This window comes from Eretmochelys imbricata, chromosome 1 (genome assembly GCF_965152235.1).
Source record: "Eretmochelys imbricata isolate rEreImb1 chromosome 1, rEreImb1.hap1, whole genome shotgun sequence".
Taxonomy (NCBI): domain Eukaryota; kingdom Metazoa; phylum Chordata; order Testudines; family Cheloniidae; genus Eretmochelys; species Eretmochelys imbricata.
In genome coordinates this window covers 139354279-139374668 of record NC_135572.1, presented here as the reverse complement: position 1 = coordinate 139374668, position 20390 = coordinate 139354279, and the positions used below count along the sequence as shown (strand labels likewise).

The following is a 20390-nucleotide window of genomic DNA, read 5'->3' as shown; positions in this document are numbered from 1 at the left end:
TCAAACAATGTCAGAATTATATATAGATTATAAAGTATTTGAAGAGGGACTTCATCATACCACTTCTACTCCCTTCACAACAGAAGCACGATGGAAGCTCTGTCAGGTTTGCTAGTGCTTTACAACTGTAAGGGGTAGAACTAATGCTAGGAGAGGGATTTGTGATCTTCCTTCAAATGCATATGTAATTCCTCAAGACAGAAGGGAAAATAAATGCCATGGCTGACAAGATTTCCCTTTTCCTCCTTCAAGTATGGTACATTTGAACAGCAAAGCAATGCTAAAAAGAATTTGCCAGGGGGCTAATATTTGGTACTACCATTTTGACTCAGAAAACCTTCCAGGTATTGCTAGGCTGAGATTATAACTGAAGGCTCCTGACATACAGAGGAATGAAAGGGGGAAAGGCCACTCTTTGCTGAATCACTAAAATCAACGATTTAATTATTTTTTTAATACAACATGTCTCTTTGTTATCCAGTGAAACAAACAATCGATTCCCTACTTTCCAGAACCATTTCTTATGTAACTGAAAGAAATTCAGAACCAAAACACAGACTTCAGTGGCTTGGCAACAGCATATCGGGCAGGCACTTCAGGCATATAAATTCTAATGAATGATCTTGGGACAGCAGAGCTCAAATGCATCACGGAAGCAATGAATTTGGACACTGGTGAAATGAAAATCTCCGCCCTCACCCACATTCCTTTGATAAAGGGTTGATTCACAGAGAAAAACCAATGATGATGGCCCCAGAGGGAACTATGTGGTATGTCCTCCTGCTCAGAAGAAATGTACAGAAGGGGACCACATGTAACTGAGTGAGAAAGGAAGCAGGAAAACAGAGTAAAAGATGCTCGGAGGATCGTTTGAGATGGAAGGAAGAGATAACCAGAGAAGCACCATTTGGCTCTGTCTACAGATTAGATTTTGGCAGGTGCAAAAAGGATCATACTTCAGTTGCAAAGCTACAGAGCTTTATTCTCCTCATCCCCCTGCCACTGACTGCCTTCAAATATGAACACACACACACACACACAGGTTGGAATCTGCAAAAGTGCTCAGCTCCCAATGAAGTCTCACTGAAGTTAATAATGGGAGCAGAGTTAGACTTCCTTTGAGCATCGCAACCTACAACTAAACTGATCAAAACAGAAAGACCTCACAGCAGAACAATATTACTTAAAATAAAATTTGTAAAAGGAAAGAAAAAAGTACCAGGTTTGGACACCATCAGATGCAGATATCAAATCAAGTGTTGATGCCAATACTAAAGGATAAGATTTCAGGATGTCCTGCCAATCTGATGCCACAGCATTTTTTATGTTTATTGGCTATTTGAGTGCCTTGGGCATAGGGCACCCATTAAAACAACAGCTTCAGTGATTGCAGGGCTACATTTCTATTGTACTATTCGCTGCTGTCAAAAGCCATCGGTGTTGGTACTGCCCTGCCTATTCATTTGTGATCATGACGATCATACCCCAGTGTGGAATGCGGATCTGACAATATAACTGGGCACGACTAACTAGAGAGGTCAGATGGTTAAATACACAGATTTTATAAAAGAAAGGAATCAGTTCTGGTACAGGAGCTGATGTAAAATGAATACAAACCACTGGCTGTCATGTCCTTAAAGTGCCACCTAGTGGCATTTAGAACAGGTCATTACTGTGTTTCTCAGAACACAGGCTGCACAAGAGATGCATGCATATTCATTGGCTTGGGACTGATCTGGTGGTTCTGAATTCATTCACAAGGCAGGCAGATAACAGGCTACACTGGAGACAGCGTGTATGAACTCTTCTGAACTTTCCATTTCCTCTTATAAAAAGGAAGCCTAGTCTATACCTAAATGTTTTCCTAATGTAGCTACATTAGGTGTATGAAAAAAAAATCAGCCCCCTAACCAACATAGCTATGCCAGCAAAAGACCTAGGATAGAAGCAGTTATACTAGTAATAAAGTCCTTTTACCAGTATTGCTTATTTTGTTCGGAGAACTGGTATAAGCTACAGCAGCAAAAGCATTCCCCCTCACTAGTCCCACTCAGATTTTAAAGGAATAGTCGTACAGCCAACGGGTGTGTTACTTATTCATGAGCTGCCTCTGCTGGGGATTTCTCCTTTGAGGAAGATCCAGAGAAGAGGTACCAGTCAGGAGGGCCTGGGCAACACCAGAGACACAATGTACCTCAGGGGATTCGTGGGATTTAGGAGCCAGACCTCTTTCCTCATGGAGGGGCAATCTCTCTCTCCCCAGTAAAAGAATGCAGAGGATACTCCGCAAGAAGCAGCTACAGGTATTCGTCCATGGGCATGACCTGGTCTAAAGCTATTTCAGAAACGGTGTGCCATTTATAATGGCAACTTTTTTCTTTTGGCTGGGGATTTCCCCCCATTCATTTCAGTGCCTTCACCTTTGGGCCCTACATACCAGCACCTGTCCCGCTTCCTGTGGGCTGAGTGCAAGTTGCTCCAGAATATGCCACAACGCCACTCTGAGCAGCTGCTACAGAGCATGGGGAGAAGGTGATCACTGACTAGCAATGTGAGGTGTGCTCCCTCTATTCTATTCCATTCTCTAGCTCTTTTATCAAGCTCATCAGGAAATACCTGGGCACCCCTCCTTCTTCATTCAGGAGCTGAGCAACACGCTGTGATTTTACAACTCTATGGTATGAGGAATTCTTCCTTGGTGCTAAAGACTTCACTCTTTTACTGTGGAGTCTGAAAGTCTTCAGCATGTAAGCACCACCATACAACTTAAATGCAAGGCCTTGTCTACACATGAAAGTAGCATCACTTTAACTACATTGGTATAATTAAAGCACTGCAACCTACTGAATGCGGATGCAATTAGACCAGGGGCGGGCAAACTTTTTGGCCTGAGGGCCACATCAAGTTTCAGAAATGGTATGGAGGGCAGGCTGTGCCTCCCCAAACAGCCAGGCATGGCCCAGGACCCCCCCCCCCCCCGCACTTCTCACCCCCTGACACCCCACCCCCCGGGACCCCTACCCCATCCAACCACCCCTTCTCCCTGTCTGCCCCCGGTGCCCCATCCACCCCCCCCCCGACTGGCCCCCCAGGACCCCTACCCCCATTCAACCCCCCTGTTCCCCACCCTCTGACTGCCCTGCCCCCTATCCACACCCCCGCCCTCTGACCACCACCCTGAACTCCCCTGCCCTCTGTCCAACACCCCCCTGTTCCCTGCCCCTTACCGTGTTGCCTGGAGCACTGGTGGCTGGCTGCACCGCCGCGCAGCACAGAGCCCCGGGTCAGGCCGGGCCCTGCAACAGCGCTGCCCCAGGAGCTCGCAGCCCCGCGGCCCAGAGCATTGCGCCGGTGGCACAGTGAGCGGAGGCTGCACGGGAAGGGGGACAGCAGGGGAGGGGCCAGTGGCGAGCCTCCTGGGCCAGGAGCTCAGGGGCCGGGCAGGAGGGTCCCACGGGCCATAGTTTGCCCACCTCTGAGTCAGACGGATAGATAAGCTATACTTGTATAAGGCATCTTTAGACTGTTATAATTGCGTTCACACAAGGGGTTGTACCAGTATAGCTATTTTGGTTTAAAAAAAAAAAATCACATCCCTAACTGACACAGTTATAGTGGTACAAAACCTGTGTGTATACCAGGCCTAAGACTATATTGTTTTGGGAAAGAGCAACAAAAGACTAAACAAAAGACTAACAGCACCGTACTCTTCTATTTCAAATTCTTCAGAAGCCTCACTGCTCACACAGACCAATGTACAGCAGTTCATATTCCAAAGAGATATTCCTCCTACGTTCCTCAGCTGCACATCATATTCATATTTTCTGGGGATACTCTTACCCTCAAAGCAGGGGTTTAAATCTGACTAAGAAGCTTCCATTCTAGAGGAATGTACTAGCAAGGCTCAGATCTCAATCTCCTACTGAAACGATCATACTTGTAGCTCAGCACCTAATAATAAGTTTTCCCTAATGGACAGAGAAGAGGACAGTGTCAAGGCCCCTGCTTTTTATTCAGACATTCTGTGACCCTGGGCCAGTCAGCCATAACCTCTCTATTGTTATCAGTAACAACATCTATCTGATGGGTTGTTGGAAGGCTTGCTTAATTGTTTAGTACTTTGAAGTCCTCAGATGGCAGGTTTAGATAAATGCAAAAATTACATTATTTTACATTTCATTTTTGTTTTTAGGTTCCGGTCCTCACTCCTCAAGCAAAGCAGGATTATACACAGATTCCACCCTCACTTTGCTAGAAGGAAGTGCATGATTGACCTTCCAAAGCAAAACAGATAACACACTTCATATTTCAGTTATATTGAAACATTTTTGCTGGAGAGAAATACATATGGAGGGCCTGATCTTGCCAACACTTACAGGAGTGCTGGAACAATTTGTATAGTGAGTGTGCTGAGAGCTATTGAACCAAACTATAAACCCTGTATATGATGGAAACCACTTCAAGCCAAGGGGTGTGGCAGCACCCCTCATTCCAGCACCTATTAACACTTATGCACAAGAGAAACTTTGCACATATTAACAGGTTTCAGAGTAACAGCCGTGTTAGTCTGTATTCGCAAAAAGAAAAGGAGGACTTGTGGCACCTTAGAGACTAACACATTTATTTGAGCATAAGCTTTCATGAGCTACAGCTCACTTATGCTCAGATAAATTGGTTAGTCTCTAAGGTGCCACAAGTCCTCCTTTTCTTTTTGCGAATACAGACTAACACGGCTGCTACTCTGAAACACTATGCATCCGATGAAGGGAGCTGTAGCTCACGAAAGCTTATGTGCTAATCAATTGGTTAGTCTCTAAGGTGCCACAAGTCCTCCTGTTCTTTTTGCACATATTAGTAGCCCAACTGAAGTCAACAGGACTATTCAAGTGAAAAAAGCTACCCATATGTGCAAAAGTGTTCACAGGATCACCAGATGCTTATCACCTGTAGTGCCATTTCTTTAATTTACAAAGAGGGGAGCGCAGAAGAGCTTATCTGTAAGGTGAAGTGGACTCTTAAACATGCATTACACTTTATCGGATACAAATTATACCTTCTGTCAATTATAAGTAGGTTAATTTTGAGGGACAGCTTTTTCTCCTTTCACATTTTTGTGTTTCAAATCAATTTTTCTGTTTAAAGGCTATTCCCAAAAAACCCAAGCCTTCTCCCTTCAGTTTCGGTGACCCTGGTATATACCACATTGAACTGTCAATTCTTTCTACAGCTTGTTACAAAAACTGTAAGCAATAAGGCAGAAATAAAACAGATAGGGATGCAAATGCAACAAGTTGCCAAGATCATAGAGTGCTGACGGCTTTCTCAGCACTGTGCAATCCTGAAATTTTGAAAAGCGCTTTTTTAAAAAAGCTATCTGAGAGTTGGTGATAAGGTTTGGGGAAAAGGCAGTAAATATACACAAAGTTGCCACAATGTTCAACCCAACTGCAATAATGCATGGGCCCAGATGGAAACATTAACAATCTTCTTTAATACTCCACTTTCACAGAACCATATTAATGTAAGCTGGAAGGGGGCATTTGCGCTCTGTTAGAGACACAGGCATATGATTCTCATTTTTAAAAAACTTCAGCAAAATACAAAATTGTTTTTTTTTTTTTATAATTTAAGATATTTGTCTCCCTATGGTAACCACTTTAGAAAAGGTTTCACTGCATTTGTCACTGAACCCCAAAATAACTTATTAGATGCGCTGGTCACTATCATTTTAAACCCTTTTTATTTTTTTTGGTCTGGCTATTCTGGATTTAAGATATAATTTTCCCTGATAGAGGAGGATAATCCACTTGTATTGTATTCAAAGTGACAGATGGCAGAATATTTCATACTACAGACGATTTATAGTTTTATTATAGTCACAGCCTTCTTTAGCATCTAACACATTGATTATACACCATATGTTAATCCACAGCACATAGGGTGGACTATATCAATCCTTTATAAAACAATTACTTTTTTCTCATACAATGTTTGTATATATAGGCTAAAAACGGGTTTACCGTGACTTAATAACGTAAGAAAAGATTGGCTCTACCTGTACCACTCTGTATGCAGGTACTAGGTTGCCATAACCTCAATACATCCTTTCGATTTCTAAAACAAAATTGTACCCGTCTAGCGCTCTAGATGTCCTGCCAGCACTTTCAATCACATTCACAAATGTCAGCAAGGTTCAACACAAAAAAGCACACCAATTAGTCTAATGTTTAAACAAAAATACAGCCACAATAGAATAATAGAAACAAATCAACATATTCTGTCCCATTCACTCAATACCTTTACTTTCCCTGAATGCCTGAGCAAACAGATAGGTCATGCTAGGTGCCCTAACGGTCAGCAGACTTGGACTATTTGGAACCAAAGGGGTGGGAGGAGAGAATTCCACATTCAAGGGACCCTCACAGAGATTATCCTGTTGACAGCTCTTTTTTAAATTCTGGTAATATTAAAATGGAATGAATTTTTTTATTCATCACACATGAAGGGGCCTGGTTCCAAAGACCATTACCTTCAGCAGAATGACTTATTGATTTCAATGGTAATTGGATAGTTGATTAATAATTATTTAGACTCTGATTCAAGGATAGGGTTAGATAGCAGATATCATTGCTAACATTTAAAAAAGGAATAGTGTGAAAACTTTAAGGCATTATCCAGTACCAGATTACATTTTCAGATCTAAACATACTAACAGTTGTAAAAATAATAATGTCTCAATTTTCAAATGAAATAATTGCAAATCTATTTTTTTTTTTTTTATTGACTGTTCCTGACAAGCCTTTTGTTCAGGATTCATTTTTGCACTACAACAGCTGATGTTATCACAGCTACTGAGAAAAGATCTGCACGGATTTAGGGTTTGTGATGTTATGAGCAGTTCCAACAGATACCTGGCATCCTGATCTCAGCAGTAAAATTAGAAAGGAATATCTTTTCAACTATTTTGCTTTTAAAAATTACAAATACAAGATTGTAAGCTCTCTTTGTCTATGTCGGGGTGGGCAAACTATGGCCCAGGGGCCACATTCGGCCCTCCAGACATTTTAATCTGGCTCTCGAGCTCCCACTGGGGAGCAGAGTCCAGAGCTTACCCCACTCCAGCCGGGGGGTGGGGGTGGGGGCTTGCCCCGCTCTGCACAGCTCCTGGAAGCAGCAGCATGTCCCTCCTCCAGCTCCTATGCATAGGGGCAGCCGGGGGCTCTGCCTGCCACCCCCGCAGCTCCCATTGGCTGGGAACCATTTTGCTTAGTTGATTAATAATTTCATCCCTACTCTCCATTATTATTAGCATGGATCCCTGCTGCCACTAAATAACATGTATTTTGTTTGTATACACTGGCCAGATTGTCTCCCTAACCTTCTGTTATTATTAACTGTTTGTATTATTGTAGCGCCTAAGAGCCCTAGTCCTGGACCTGGACATCATTGTACTTGGAACTGTACAAACACAGAACAAAGAGATAGTCCCAGGCCCAAAGAGCATAGAGCAGCAGGTACTGGACAGTCTAGTTAGACTGATTCTATCCCTCCTTAATAACTGATCCTTTGAGCTACCAGTTATAGACACAAGAAGGAGGAAAATTTGCAAAACACATTTATTCCTATATCTAAGAAAATAGTGCAGGAGGAGTATGTACAAAAACCACCACTGGATTTTATACAAGATAGCAGTGGAACTACATGTACCCAATATTAGAAGGAAACACACTAGATCTGTAGATGGAAAATACTTCAAAATAATTTATTAGCCAAAACAGAAGACTAGCCTTTGTCTAAATCTACTTCTATTAAAAAGTCTTTCCAGCAAACTTTCATAGTGACTTGGGAAAACCTGGATTGCCTTTAAAAAATACAGAAACACAATATTAGTGAATGAAGGTAATGCAGCTGATGTAATATATTTGGATTTTAATAAAGCATTTGATACGGTGTTTCACAAAATCTTACAGGAAAAATTAATTCAAATTAGCTTACAGAGGAAAAAGGAGATGTGTATTGTAAACTGGATAAAGAGACCATAAACAATAGCTTAGATACCTCTCTATGCTACAGTATCTAAGCACTGATGAAAGGCAAATTTATTTATTGCAGTTACCACAGGAACATTGAGATTAATTTCATAGCATTAGGAAAATTTTTCGTGAAAACTATATTGAAACAGGGGTCCATTGTGTGAACTGGTACAGATGAGGATTTGGACTCAGTGCAGACTGTGACAACAGATAAGATCACAGAGGATATGGGTTACAGTAGTTCCTCAGGGAATGTCAAGAAGAAGTAAATGCATGGTTAATCAACCAAATCCTCAAGTTCTATAGATAGGTGACAAGGATGCATGCACACCCACAAATGTATCTATGGGGCTACGAGTCCGGAGGAACAAACCCAGCTGCCATTTCCCCCATTACTGGCTCACCCGAAGACAACATTCCCAACTCCTTAGGCCCAGGAGAGAGCCTGGGAAACAGAGCAGGTTTAAGGCAATCCAGTGCCCTAAATGACAGCTCTGGGAAGCATCTCCAGAGCTCTGCCCCCATGGCTCTGTGCCCAGCCACACCCCTCCCCATATGAAGTGATGATAACAGAAACCTCCTTCCCCTCCCAGGCAGCGACAGCGGTATGATGATCCTTTCTACACCACAGGAGAAGCAAGATGGGCCCCCCTGCCTCCTAAGAGGCAGGAGTGGCAGCTGACCCCCTGCCCCACCACTGATATTTACCCCAATAACCAGGATATATCTGCTTTGGTTGGTGGGCAAGGCCTGCTGCATTTTTCTCCTTCTGCTACGTGCAGAGTCCTCTGCTGGATTGGCCTTGTCGGGGGCACACAGAGCAGCAAGCCTTGGAGTCAACAGCCTATTTTGATGCATGGGACAGTGCACATCACTTAGAGCTGTTGTTTCAAGCTGTCTGCAGATTCAGGCAAACATCTCTGCATCGGTTACATTTGGGGGGCATACAATTTCAAAATTTTCTTTCCAACTATGAAATCTAGCAACTTTCCTTTTTAAAAAAGATAAGAACTGAGATTCAGATGTAATAACAAGACTCCAGGGGCAGAGGTCTTTGGCATAGGCCTATGGTGCCTTTGTAGGATGGCCAACTTTCTAATTTGTGAAAACTGGACACTGAGTGCCGGAACTTCCCCTGCCCCCTGCTCCGCCTCTTCCCCCGAGGCCCCGCCCCCCCAGTCCTCTTTCCATCCGACCATCACTCGCTGCTCTCTCCATCACCCTCTCCCTGCCAGCTGAGCAGGGCTCTAGGGGTAGAAGTGTGACTGGGGCAGGACATTGGAGAGAGAGCCGGGCTCTGGGGGTGAGTAACTGGGCAAGATGGGGGAGGCAGAGCCAGGCTCTGGAGGTGGCGGGGTGACTGGGGCAGGGTGGGGGAAGGAAAGGCATGATCTTGGGGTGGAGGAGTGAGTGGGGCAGGATGGGAAGAGCAACTCTCAGGGCAGGACCAGGGAGCTGCCAGTACCTCTCTCTGTGGGAGCTGTTGCTGAGTGCTCCTCCACGCTCCAGCGGCAGCAGCTGCTCTTCCCCCCGCCCCCAGTGGCGGAGGCAATTACTACAAGTAACTGGACTTTTAGTGTCCGGTCAGCACTGCTGACTGAACACTGCCAGGTTCCCTTTTCGACCGGACTTTCTGGTCGAAAACTGGGCACTTGGCAACCCTATGCCTAAATCCAGCCATGATGGGTTTTATTTAATAGGAAACAGGGTACTTTGCCTGGAAAGCAGGACCAGGGTTGAGGATACCTGTGTCAGCCACACATTTTATTAAGTGTACTATAACCGACCAATGGCCCAATCCTGCTTATTCACCATTTAGCTAAGGTGAACTATAAGTCAATAAATAACGTGGCGGGTTGGATGTGGACAGAGTGTGATGAATTTGTGACATAACTAGAAGTGTTTAGTGCTATAAATTACTGTGTTGTTTCAATAATATAGTGAGGTTGACTGCCTAGGAAGTACTGGCAGGAAGAGGGAAGTCTAACAAAAAAGCTGAAACAATTTCTGAAAACTACAAAAGTATGGGACAAAAGTTAAAGCTCCATTTCTACATTGTTATTGATTACTCTCACACAGGAGCTTCTTTCCAATTAAGATATAATTACTAAACTTCTATCCTACCATAACTTGCTGATACACAACAGTGCCTGGAGTCCAGTGAACCCCTTAATTTCATTCTATTAGTATGTCTTAACTGCACAGTTAAACTGGGCTCTTACTAGGCTTTAGCCCACACTCCCCTACCATCTACACAGGAAAACCTCTGACCCAGTCTGGAGAGTCTTTAAGTCTGGGCTAGTTTACACAACTGTGGGGTGGATTAAAACTTGAGCTCCACTTTCACTTGGGTTGGAACCCTCTCACTTTGCAGTGAGAATACCAGCTAACTCACTCAAGTACTGATAGTCCTCAAACCTTTCCTACAATTCCCCCTGAAGGTCAAAGTTCTCCCACAACTGACTGGGAAAGAATCCTAGAAAGTCTCAACACAAGGAACCATGGACTATGCCCCCAGAGCCACATGGGTGAATGCAGAAACAGCGAGGATGCAGTAACGCGGATTGGGTTTTCCTGTGAGGACTCTCACCCTGGACTAGGCTAAGGTGGGTGCCAATCACCCAGGTTAACTGTGCAGGGAACACATACCCTAAACACCTAACCAATCCTAGCTACCTCCCAGTCATCCATGGAAAACTCCAGTTTCAGAATAAATTGTTTCCATCTTCCTACACTCCAATTGATTTCCAAAACAATGTCAAAATAATCACACCATAAGTATGCACAAGTAGTGCAGTGCAGCCTAAAAAATACTTGGGATATTTCATTCCCAAGCTACATCTGTGAATCAGGGTACTTAGCTGTATATGGATATTGAAATGTTAAGGCAATAAAAAGGATTTCCAATAACACTGTAGAAAATTAGTTGAAACAGAAATTTAAGAAGAGCAAGATAAGTCCTAAAACAGGTAAAAGCTGAATATGTCACGCTGGTTTCAATGTTTTACTTCAGTTCTTCCTGATCCTGCCTCTATTTTGAAAACAGATTGGCTTCGCTTGAATTTATTCATGCTCTTTAAGTCAAGGGCCCCATTTGGGTAATGTAATCCATATGTTTGTTATAGCTGTACTTGCAATGATTAAGGATCAGAGAAGTTGAATTATGAACCCCATCCTCTATATACAATCTTGACCATTTAAAGGCACATTTTGATGACTAGGCACAGAAGATGTGAGCAAGGATGCAACTGACATGGTCTAAAATATTATTAAAATTATTTTTCAATTCAAAGTCAAAACAACAGTATTCTGAGAAGGCAGAAATATCTTTTTAAAAAATCCTGCTGTAACGCCTTCCCACCCATGATAATTTTTACAAGTGTCAGATGTTTCTCCAACACTACATATTTTGCAAGGAATAGCATATTGTACTGGGAGAGAAGAACGCATCAGGAACTTTACATTGGAATCACTGTTTACAATTTTAGAGCGTACCTGTTCTTTTAGTCTGAACTCTGCATAGCTGGATTTGGCCTGTGCAACAGGCTCGGTATTTTTGACATGGTGAGGACCCTGCTGGATATGGAAATACATATGAGTGGCTCCCCGTTGCATGGTCAGAGAGAATAAAATCTATCACATGCTGAAAAAATAAGCAATTAGCAAAAGTATTACCTGTAGCACTGGTTTGATCCTCAAGAAAAGGGTTTTGTTTTGCTCATTTGTTTATTTTCCAGACGGGGTGACTGTAAGACTTTTGAGTGTGAAAGGGTACAGTGGAGATGGAGATGCAGCTGATGATGGAAGTGATATGAGGGAGGCAGGAAGCAATAATTCAGAGTAGAAGGGGTGCGATGAATAGACACTACTTACAGGATATTAGACAAAGCAAAGCTTTGATGGATGCACTAAGGTGCACGGCTAAGGTTGTAGTTGGATCAAAGAAGGCCTAAGGAAGCAATCTATATAATCCTCCAAATGAAGAATTTAGCAAACTCCAAAGATAATTTAGAGGAGAAGGGGATGGAGAGAGAATTGTTGTTTATGACCCAGCAAGTGGAAACCTTCCCTTTACAGAATAAATGCCCCCAGCCTACCATTAGGGGGCACTATGCTGCTGGAGATTCTGACTTTTATTTGAGACCTAAAACTGAAGTCCTGACTGCTGATGGTCGACTCAAAGATGCCAATGCACTTTTTATGTGGAGTAGGAATGTTAGCTCTACAGTGGTCAGGGACTCAGTTCTACATCTCAGCTGAAAAATTAACATATAAAATAAATTGCCATGTAAGGCCAACTGGAGCCAATGGTATAAATGAATAAAACAGATAGACATTTTTATAGAAGAGGATTCAGAGAGGTAACAAACAAGGAAGTGAGGAAGCAATCACTATGATGGGTCTTGTTGAGCTAAATGGCCTTTCCTTATCCATCATTCCTTATGAACTAAAGAACCTACACATAGTACATTCCTTGGGATGACTGCTCATGATTAGATCCATTTGCTTTACACAATGGCTGTGTGACACTGATGAACCAAAAGTAAGTAAATCACAGCATGCCACTAAATAATGTAGCTAATGTGGGAGTTATTTCCTTTTAGCATGACTTTTCACACTGATATGTAATATATCATAATGTGATATGCATTTGCTCCCTGCACTGCCGCCTTGACAGCATTTGCACCTTGAAAAGCAAGAAATAGGCTAGGAATCAAACCTGTGCCTTCCAGATAGCAAACACTACCATCAGACTAGCCTTATGGCACAGCTTGTAAATTACAATGTTTTCTACTGGACATACACAGCTCCACAATGATGAGCTGGAAGGAGTCCATAGTACGACATCATGGCATACTGGATAGACAGACCAAACAAAAATAACATTATCCATACACAAAAAGCCTGACATTGCAAAGCATTCTACAGATGAGTATTAGCTTTATAATGAGAATGGTTAGATATCCAAGCTTGCATGTATTTATTACCACAGTATAAAAACAACCACCACCACCCACCACTGTACACCAATTATCCACATACTGAAATTCTGTACATACCTGTGATACAAAAGGCCTAGGGGGCAGGGCAGGTGGTGGTGGTAACCAACCTGACTTCACAGCTGAAATGAGAGAGAAACAAATAAAATTAACTAATAAAACTAAAAACTAGACCAGTGGTTTGCAAACTTTTTGAACTGAGCCCCTTCTTTGAGTTACAATTTTTGGATGCACCCCCAAGCCAGACAAAAATAGACACATGCAAAAGTATGCTTGATAGCCTACTCGTAAACCTAACAGAGACCTTGACACAACTTTAATTAAATTACCTACACCTGTAAGTTTCAAATACACAGACACTTACCAATTGCACAGCCAAGGCTTCCTCAGCAGCAGGCTGCTTGTACCTTGCAGCCAGGCTGCACCAGTAGGGCAGAGCCGATACCTGTCTCTCTGCCCCTCCCCACCAGGTTTTCCAGGTGTGGGAAAGCATGTGCCACTGTGACTCAGGGTGGAGCACAGAAATCAGCATGGTCGCAGCAAATGTTTACACTGACCCATAGTCTGGGTAGCCTGCTGAGGTAAGTCAGGAGGGGCCCCTGTGAGAGCTGGCCTTGGCCCCACCACGTGGTGCTGGCATGAGCCACCTGGCATCGCCGCTCACCCCCCAACCCTGAACATTCCTCCATTCTCTGTGGCATGCCTCCCTGACAATTTGAAAACCTCAGAACTAGACTATTTTCTCTGATGACTGTCAGCGAACAGGTGGTTTTCAACATTTTTAATGATGAAAATCAAACTGGGTCTCAATTGAACACAAATCTTTGCAAACACTGTTTGAAACCTCTTCCTGCTACAGCAAACCCTCTGAAAAAGACCAGAGATTTAAATGCTATAAAAAGCTTACTGTTAAAGTAAAAGGTAAAGATATATTCAGTCAGCCACAAAGATATATACAGTCAGCTGAATGCAGCTAAAACAATTTGACTGTAGTTAAAGTATAGAGCTGGGGTGAAAGTCTACTTATTCTTAGGACTCTGTTCTTTGTCATTAACATTATTGCCTTTTTAAAGAACTAATGCAGTGTACTAATGTAGACATTAGGGTTTGCTCGAGACAAAATATACTGACAAGTCACAACGCCCAGTCAGAGAAGAAAATATCCCCCATGGAATTAGAATGGGTGCTTAAACGAAGCATACAGAGATCAGTTTTAGCTTTGATTTGGTTTGTTTGTTTTTTTTGGGGGGGGGGGGGGCTTTGAGAGGAAAAAGGGATTTTAACAGTCAATTTTGGGCCCCTTTGGTAATGTAACAAAGCAACATCGTGCAATCTTTCATTCTGAGCCAGTGAACGGAGTTGGTAAGAACCATGCGGGCCATCCATTGTAATTCTCAATCTGGCTCTCGTTAAATCCCTAAAACCCATCTCAGGGCAGAACTGCAGGGAATATGAGGCTTTGTAAAGGCAGCTGTGATGAGAAGGACTAGATTAACCCATAGATATCAAGCGAGTTTCATCAAAGTCTTGAGTGATTTTCCCTTCTAGAGGCCCCTATGTTGTGTAGCCTTCCCACCACTTGCCTTTGAAAAAATACGAGTCAGCCTATCTCAGATTTGTGTTTATTTGTAAAGCCTAAAATGTAGCACTAAACCAACAATTAAAATAAAACAGCCCTTTTACTATAATAGTGCTAAACAAGGGGTTATATATATACACACACACATCTATTTTTAGTTTTATCCATATTCTAAAAGACCACACAGACCATTACAAGTTACAGCATAGCCATTTAACTTATTAAAATGTATTCCATCTAAAATTTTCCAGAAGTTTTCCCTAATGCAAACCTGTTCATTTCCTTAAAAAAAACAAAAAAACAAAGATCTGAAGCACTAAGGCCCAGATTTTTAAAGTTATTTAGGCGTTGTTACACTCAGTGTCGCAATAATGGGACCTACACTCCTAAGTGCCTAAATCCCTTTTGAAAATGAGATTTAAGTCCCTAAATCAGTTAGGTATTGCAATGCTGAGTGCAGCGACACCGCAGTCGCTTTAAAATCTGGACCCAAGTACACAGAGATGTTAGTGTAAAAATGCATCGGTAAAACATTGAATACAGTTGTATTGGCTAACTACAGCTCAAAAGAGGTGTGTGACACACAAGATGGAAAAAACAAAGAAGTGCCAAACAGGAATGCAGAACTATTGAATCCTAATTTAGGTTACCTATGGAAAATGCTTATATACTGAAGGTATAAAACACTAACCAAAGTCACAAAGTATCCAAACAGGCAGAGATTAAGTTACTAGGACCCTTCACCCCATTTAGTCAGCTACCCCACCTCCCCACCCCAGCGTCTCCCACCCGCTGGCGGCCCTGCCAATCAACTCCTCCCCCTCCCTCCCAGCACCTCCTGCCCACCGCAATTAGCTGTTCCACGGTGTGCAGGAGGCACTGGGAGGAGAGGGAATGGGGGGCACTTGGGGGAGGGGACACAACTGGGCAGGAAGAAGTGGGGCAGAGGCAAGGCCTTGGGGGAAAGGGTGGAGTGGGGACAGGGCCTGGGGCTGAGCAGGGGTTGAGCACCCCCAGGGAAAGGAGGAAGCCAGCACCTGTGCTGTCTTTAACCTCAACATTGCTCCAGAGAATACAGCATCTAATATATATTCTGTATCCCCCAACACCCATCACTCTATCCCAGTGATACGCTTGATCCTCAGAGAAATGATGATATTCTATACCAAGGAAATTAGTTTGCCCAACAGGGAAAGCATGTTCTGAAGTTGCTCCCAAGCTCAGAACTTGTACTTGGTACCCCACAACACTGCCAGAATGGTCCACACAACCTTCCTTATTAAAATTACTTCACACTGAAGTGGTCAAGTAGAGCACAGAGCATCTTATTTCAGCTTTTAAAATATGCCACATTTGAGAGTTTAGTATTTTAAGCTAGTGAGATACTTAACCATGCGAATTTGACCCAGTTTCCTCTTTTTTTAATCCTACAAATTCTAACTTAAGCTATTCATGAAATATTCATAAAATCCCTGCTGTTTCAGAACATCTATGGCCTGTCGTTAGAAGGAAATCATGCTTATGTTAGCACAATTGCCAGAGAAGATTTGGAGTCAGCTGACTTTTGAAAAGTAATAACTTCTTATAAAAAACATGCATTGTTTTTTCCCAAAGAGGCAATGAAAAGTGTGTTAATGACACACTTAGGTGTCATTCCCCTAAAAAACGAGCATGCTATAAAACAAATACATTTTTGCACATTTCAGCAGCTGTCCTGTAATTGTAGATGACTCTGGAAGGACAGCCTTTCTTGGAAACCAGTCTACACAGGGTTTGTCAGTGTTGGGTTCTGTCTGTTAAAGATGGAATTGTTGTGTGTTCTTTGGAAGTATAAGCTAGCACAGCAAACAGTTCTTTCCAAGGTGAACACAAATATCAGGCTTCTTTCATAGAAAGCGGCAGCAAGTAACTGGAAAAGAAGAGGTTACTTACCATAACTGGATGTTCTTTGAGCTATGTGATCCCTATCTGTATTCCACTGGGGTTACAGATGCGCATCATATGCCCTGAGAAGGAGAATTTGAAAGTAGTGTCCACTGATTCATACATGCACCCTGACTCACCTTGTGCTTCCGTCTGAGGCGACAAAGGGTGAGGCGAATTGACCACGTCTCCAGTTCCTTTTCCACGGTGAATCTGACAGATCCAAAGCAGAGGAGAAGGAGGGCGGGAAGTGGAATACAGATAGGGACCACACATCTCAAAGACCCTCAGTTACAGATAAGTACCTCCTCTTCTTCTTTGAGTGATCCTCCCTATGATATTCCACTGGGGGTGACTGACAAGCAGGACCTAAGTTGGAGGAGGGTGCAAGGATGGGGATGGAAGGGTCATGCGGAGAACCACCGTGCCAAAGGAGACATGCACTGCTGAGTCCTGTAACAAGGCATACTGTGTTGCAGATGTATGGACAGAACTCCATGTGGCTGCTCTACGTATGTCTATGAGAGGAACATGCCATGGTCATTGCTTCAGGTCTAGTGGAGTGAAGCTGTACCCCTGTGGTGGGAGGTATGTTCGACAGCTGGTAGCAGAGTTTAATGCAGCCAGAAATCCATTTGGAGATTCTCTAGGTGGATATGGCCTGTCCCAATTCTCTCTGCTACCACAACAAACAGTCTAGGGGACTTCCTGATTGTTTGTGTTCTCTGCAGGTAAAAGGCCTGACCTCATCGGACATTGAGGGAATGGAGTCTACATTCTTCTGCAGACACATGCAGTTTCTGGAAGAAAACAGTAAGTGAATGGATTGGTTAATATGAAACTGGGAGATCACCTTTGGTAAAATTTTGGGTGTAAGCATAAAAAGACCTTATCCTCGTGAAATACTGTAAATGGCGTGTCCACCATTATAGCTCTGAGTTCCCCAACTCTTCTCACTGAAGTGATAGCAACAAAAAAGGCGACCTTCATGGAGAGGAGGGACATGGATCAAGACATCATTGGTTCAAAAGGGGAGGTTGCTAATCCCAATCCTTGTTGTAATAAGGCATTCAGTTCTTGGGTGAAAAAACTGTCATGAGAGTGGTCCCCAAAAGGGGATGGGGCAAAGGGTCTTGGAGCATTACAAACTCAATCATATCTCCAAGGCGGATGATATTCAGCACTCATTTGTCCCTTGTTATTGCACTCCAAGTGTGAAAAAAGAGTGCTAAATAACCCCCGAAAGGAGTCAAAGGGTCGTGAGGTGTTAGGCTCACGTGGTTGGCAGCTCTCGAGCTCACATCAAGAAGTTACATCAAAAATACCTCTTGGTTTGGGTTGGGTTTGAGACTGAAGCCTGAGGGAGGTCCCAGAGAAACGAGACCTTTGGACCTTTTGTTGCTTGCATGGAGGTTCATAGGGTCTATGTTGGTAAAACTGTGGAGACCTGTACCTCTGTGTGGATGACAGGCAGTGGGACTTTCATTTCGAGGCAGAAGTGTAGATGTCCAACGAGCAAAGAGTAGCCCTAGAGTCTTTTAGTGTATGCAAACACTCATTTGTCTTCTGGTTAAAGAGATGGGATTCATCAAAAGGGAGATCCTCTATTGTGTTCTGGACCTCCCTAGAAAAAACAAAAGCAAGAAGCCAAGACTCGACACAACACGATGGTTGTAGCCATGGCCCTGGAAGAAGCATCAGCCACATCCACTGTGGATTGTAGGGCAGTTCTCGCTATGAGTTTCCCTTCCTTGCCAAGGGCCTGAAAACGGGCACGGTCTTAGCAAATTCCTCTAATTTAGCATAATTCAGGAAGTCATACTGAGCCAACAACGCTTGATGATTGGCTGTCCTGAATTGTAAACTGGAGGAAAAGATTACTTTTCTCCCCAGTAGATACAGACACTTCCCTTCCTTGTCCGCAGGTGTGGATCGAGTGTGTTTGTTGTTTAGCCATTTCTGCAGTAGCCTGAACTACCAGTGAGTTTGGAGCTGGGTGGGAGAAGAGGAATTCTGAGCCTTTGGCCAGGACATAGTAGCATCTCTCTATTCCTTTAAGGGTGGTGGTACATGTGTCAGAAGTGTGTCAGACTGTCCTGGCTGGCTCCAGTATAGCTCCATTGATTGGTAGTGCTAATCTTGTCAGTCCCAAAGCGTGAAGAACGTCCAGAAGCTTATGCTGAGTGCCTTGGATCTCTTCCAGAGGAATGTGGAGTTCCCCCCACAATACCCTGTAAAAGATTTTGAAATTGAAGTAATCCAGTAGGGAAAGGGATGATGTAGTCACAGCTTCGTTCAGCGATGAGGATGGGAATCTAGCTGGCTCCAGCAGAACTGCCAGAATTGGGGTATAAAATTCTTCCTCTGTTATTGGATCCATGGGCATGCCTGATGGATCCCTCAGAGGAGGGGTGGGGAAGAAACAGGTGGCGACTCTTGAAGACTGGGTGGGCTCCAAAGGAGGATACTGTGCTCAGGGTCCCCAACATGGCCAATAAGGAGGATCAACAGGAGGTTGCAGGAGTCCTCATGGCGTGGGGCACCAGTGGCTTCTGGGAAGGTGAGGAGGTAGTTGCTCCCATGGGTGTCAGTCTACGTGATGGAGTGGTGTGGTAGAGACGGTTCTTCCCCCAGTTCCAATTCATCGGAAGAGGAAAAGGCGGACTCCGGTACCAGTAGCAGTACCATTGGTGCCGATCAAGGAGCGCATGACACATGTGAGGAGGCCATACCGTAGGCATATCCAGTGGCAGGGACTTGAGTTCTCTGTAAGTGGGAGGACCAAATGGAGGAAGAGACTCTGGATCCAGTAAGGTGAAGACATCTTGGGGTGCAGTCACATTGGGATCTCCCTAGTTTAGCGGGCACGCTCTCTTTTCCAGTTGCCAGTAGCAGCGCTGAAGTCTTTCCTGGTGCAGGAGGGTCTCACGTTGTGTGAAGTGCCAGAGATGGCAGTATGACAGTTCACCGCCCGGAACCCACGGATCCCATTGTTCATGGGTCTTCATCTCATGCCTGTGGGACTCGGAACATGCTGTGTTCCCTTGGGCTGAGCTGGTGGAGGGAATGTCCAGTTTCTCTGATTTGGAGGAAGACCTAGTTCCATGCTTATTGGAGTGCTTCCTAATCTCCTGACTAGGCTCTCTGCCATTGGGCCTTTGGGGGTGGGTCCATCAGCACCGGAGTCAGACATAACAGCAGGAGGCACACTCCTTGCTGAATCAAGCTAAATGTACAGGGGGGGTTCCCCTACTTGGGTCTGAATGTGGTCTCATGGCCACCTCCATTTGATGCCTCCAGAGACAAAGTGCTTAGCCTTCTTGGGTGCAGCTGGGAAAGGACTGGCAAATACCGCACATAGCCGCGGTGCGAGCTTCTCCCAGGAAGTAGAGGCAGCATTGGTGTTTGTCAGTTACGGAGAAGGATTGCGGGCAAGAAGCACAGAGTCTGAAGCCCGGAGTTCTGCAGGGGGCAGGGGCAGGTAAATCCCCCAAGTCTGCTCTAGTCTAACTGTTAAAACTAGTAACTACTAAAACTAGGAAAGAAATAAACCCACTAAAACTACAGCTAAAACTGATAAAACTATTTGTAACTGTAATTATTAAAACTGCGTCAGAGACCATTACACTGAAGGCTCCGACCCGGACCATGTGGCGCTGAGAAAGAGCTGGAGATATGGTCAGTCCGCCCCGTCCTTTTTTCCCTCAGACAGAAGCACGCAGCGAGTCAGGGCGCATATGTGGACCAACAGACACTACTTTCAAATTCTCCAACTCCAGGCACGTGGTGCGCATGACTAACACGCAGTGGAATGCAATATGGACCATTTCTCGAAGAAGCAGTAATCCTTCCCTT

The 20390-nt window shown here is 43.9% G+C and overlaps 1 protein-coding gene across 1 annotated transcript in view; it reads right to left on the bottom strand.

Annotated features, from left to right (window-relative positions):
- The window catches only part of REPS2 (RALBP1 associated Eps domain containing 2), a 138318-nt gene that overhangs the window by 13122 nt on the left and 104806 nt on the right, over window positions 1-20390 (bottom strand). The window contains exons 15-16 of the mRNA XM_077816359.1: window positions 13094-13155; window positions 11529-11609 (exon numbers count right to left, since the gene is read on the bottom strand). Of these exons, the coding sequence (XP_077672485.1) occupies window positions 11529-11609; window positions 13094-13155 (143 nt within the window). The remainder of the gene's footprint in view (window positions 1-11528; window positions 11610-13093; window positions 13156-20390) is intronic.